Source organism: Capsicum annuum, chromosome 1 (assembly GCF_002878395.1).
Source record: "Capsicum annuum cultivar UCD-10X-F1 chromosome 1, UCD10Xv1.1, whole genome shotgun sequence".
In the NCBI taxonomy this organism is placed as follows: Eukaryota; Viridiplantae; Streptophyta; class Magnoliopsida; order Solanales; family Solanaceae; genus Capsicum; species Capsicum annuum.
Window position 1 is genome coordinate 46,967,318 of NC_061111.1, and position 2,853 is coordinate 46,970,170.

Genomic DNA, 2,853 nt, shown 5'->3' on the forward strand with positions numbered 1-2,853 from the left:
TTTTCCATATGGTGACATGGGATCTAGTATAGCTGTAGGCAACCTATTGATTATATATACTGCTACTTTGACACACAAACCCCAGAATTTAATAGGCATTGCACCTTCAAAACTAAGGGCCCTAGTGACTTCTAAATGTGTCTGTGTTTTCTCTCAGCCACTCCATTTTGTTGAGGGCTGTAGGCACAAGTTATTTGATAGATGATGCCTAGTTTTGTAAACAGAGCATTACATACTGAGTTTACAAGCTCAGAACCATTGTCAGACCTAATGATTTTAATATTCTTATCAAACTGAGTCTTGACATATTGAATAAACTGAGAAAGTGACACACACATATCAGACTTAAGATTAGTAAATAGATCTAAGTCATTCTAGTGTAGTCATCAACTATTGTTAAAAAGTATCTATTTTCTTCAATTGTGGGAACTTTGTAGGGGCCCCATACATCCATATACAACAATTCAAAAATGCTAGAAGTCTTAATACATGTAGTAGGAAAAGAAAGCTTAACTTGCTTTGCACATGGGCAAACTACACACTCAGTGATCTTATTGGCAGATATGCTATTATCTCTTGAGTCTCAAATAGGCTCCCAGGTAGTGAAATGCCAAGCTATTTGAAGCCTTGTTGAAAATGGGATTCAAACAGAGTCAGCTAGATCACTCTCTATATATAAATCACAACAGTGAAGGTACTACTATTGTCTTAGTCTATGTAGACGATATGTTAATCACAGGAGACACTCTAAGATTGATTGAAGACACCAAAGATAGACTTCAGCAAACGTTCAAGATGAAAGATCTAGTTGAACTCAAATTTTTCTTAGGTATTGAATTTACAAGATCAAAAGAAGGTATTCTGATGAACCAGAGAAAATATACATTAGAGTTTGTATCTGAATTGGGACCTAGTGCTGCTAAACCAACTGTTATACCTATAGACACAAACTCCAAGCTGACTACTAAGGAGTATGATGATCATATCTATAAAAATGAGCAAGGACCCACTGATCCACCAGCTAATGTGCATGCTTATCAGAGACTCACAGGAAAACTGTTATATCTCACTATGACCAGACCTGATATTGCTTATAGTGTCCAGAATCTCAGTCAGTTTCTACAACAACCAAAAAAATCTCACATGGATATTGTTATCAGACTAGTCAAACACATTAAGAAGAAACCTGGACAAGGAGTATTAATGTCCAGTCAAGAAAATGCAGAAGTCTCTGCATACTGTGATGCGGATTGGGTATCATGTCCATTCTCAAGAAGATCTGTCACTGGCTATTTGTTAAAGTTAGGAGAATCTATTATTTCCTGGAAATCTAAGAAGCAGAAAACAATTTCCAGGAGTTCAGCTGAAGCATTGCAACAATTGTCGTTGAACTTGTCTGGTTACTGGGACTATTAAAGGAGATTGGGATTGATGTCAAACAGCCTGCAAAAATTCACACTGATAGCAAGTCAGCAATACAAATTACATCCAATCCTGTATATCATGAAAGGACCAAGAACATTGAAATAGACTGCCACTTCATAGGGGAGAAGATCACTCAAGGACTAGTTACAGTCAACTATATTCCTACTAGAGATCAACCAGCTAATGTGCTAACTAAGGGCCTCAACAGAACTCAACATGAACATTTGATGTCCAAGCTAGGCATCCTAAATCTATTTGGGATCACCTAGCTTGAGGGGAGTGTTGAAAGAAGAAGAAAGAGCTACAATTTCAATGTAAAAGTTAATCTGTTTCAGGAAGTTAATTATTTAACTAACTCTGTGAAGTATAGTTGATAGAGTTAGTTAGGAAGTTAGCTTCTAGATCTTCCATGTAACAATATATATACACCCTACTCACTACGTGTAAAGCTAAGAAAACACAAGATTCAATCAATGATCAAGCTCTCCATTCCATTTCTTCTCTGCTCTCTCTTCTTCCATCTTCTCTAATCTGCAACTTACGGAGTTCATATTCCAAGAACTCTGATTTTGTTCATGAACCCCTCCATACTCAGATATTTTCCTTTTTTATATTGAACCCTACATATTTTTCCTCAATTATTGTCTTTCCAAGTTCGTTCTTTCTAAAAAGTTTTATTTTGGAAAAATAAAAAGATAAGATTGAGAATTAGGAAAACTAGAAAAGCAAGAATAACTAATATATTGTTTCACTTTTAAAACCTATTTGGTCTTCTTCGCAATCAAGAAAACAAAATCAGATTTAACAAGACCAAAATCTATTCAGTTTCCTTCGTAAAACATTATCAAAGTCTCTGTTGTTTGCCCAATCTCTGTACAAAACCTCCTGATTAGTGGTACAAGAAACTTTTTCAGTCTTTTCTCCTCTCTTTCTTTGTTTTTTTCAATTCTTTTGCATATTATAATGTGTAACAATATAATCAACATTTGATTTTTCATCTTTGGTTCTAGGATTGTGTCATATTTTTATTTTATACTCATCAACTTTGCTACTTTTCTTCGTAAATCTTCAATACCGAAACTCTCGACAAATCGACAAATATGCGGTCCTTTACTTATTTCTAATGTTTTCATAATGTATTTTTTTTTTTTTAATAATTTGCAATCTTTATATAGTTGACAATGAGAAATATTAGGCATATAATTTGTGTTTTATATTTTTTTTTTAGATCTTTAAAGTGAGAGTCATAATGATCACACTTTTTTAAGAATCGAACTTCGTCAAATACTGCTTCTAGCTTTTCTTTGCCAAGTTATGCATCATCCGTCAATCTTCCCAAAGCATCGCATAATGGCAAAGTTAGATTTGAATCTTCAATTAGATCCTTCTAAAAGAAAATCAATTTAGGATTTTTTTTTTTCTAATACA

General features: G+C 34.0%; 1 protein-coding gene across 1 annotated transcript; it reads left to right on the plus strand.

Moving 5' to 3' along the window:
* The first annotated feature begins 726 nt into the window (after nt 1-726).
* LOC107847965 (uncharacterized mitochondrial protein AtMg00810-like) lies at nt 727-1,416 on the plus strand. Its single transcript, XM_016692629.2, has one exon. It carries the CDS (start codon nt 727-729, stop codon nt 1,414-1,416), a length of 690 nt encoding a protein of 229 aa, XP_016548115.2.
* The last annotated feature ends 1,437 nt before the right edge of the window (nt 1,417-2,853 follow it).

Bases quoted from the DNA above. Each gene is read 5' to 3' on its own strand.
- LOC107847965 (XM_016692629.2), top strand. From the start codon at position 727: ATGTTAATCACAGGAGACACTCTAAGATTGATTGAAGACACCAAAGAT.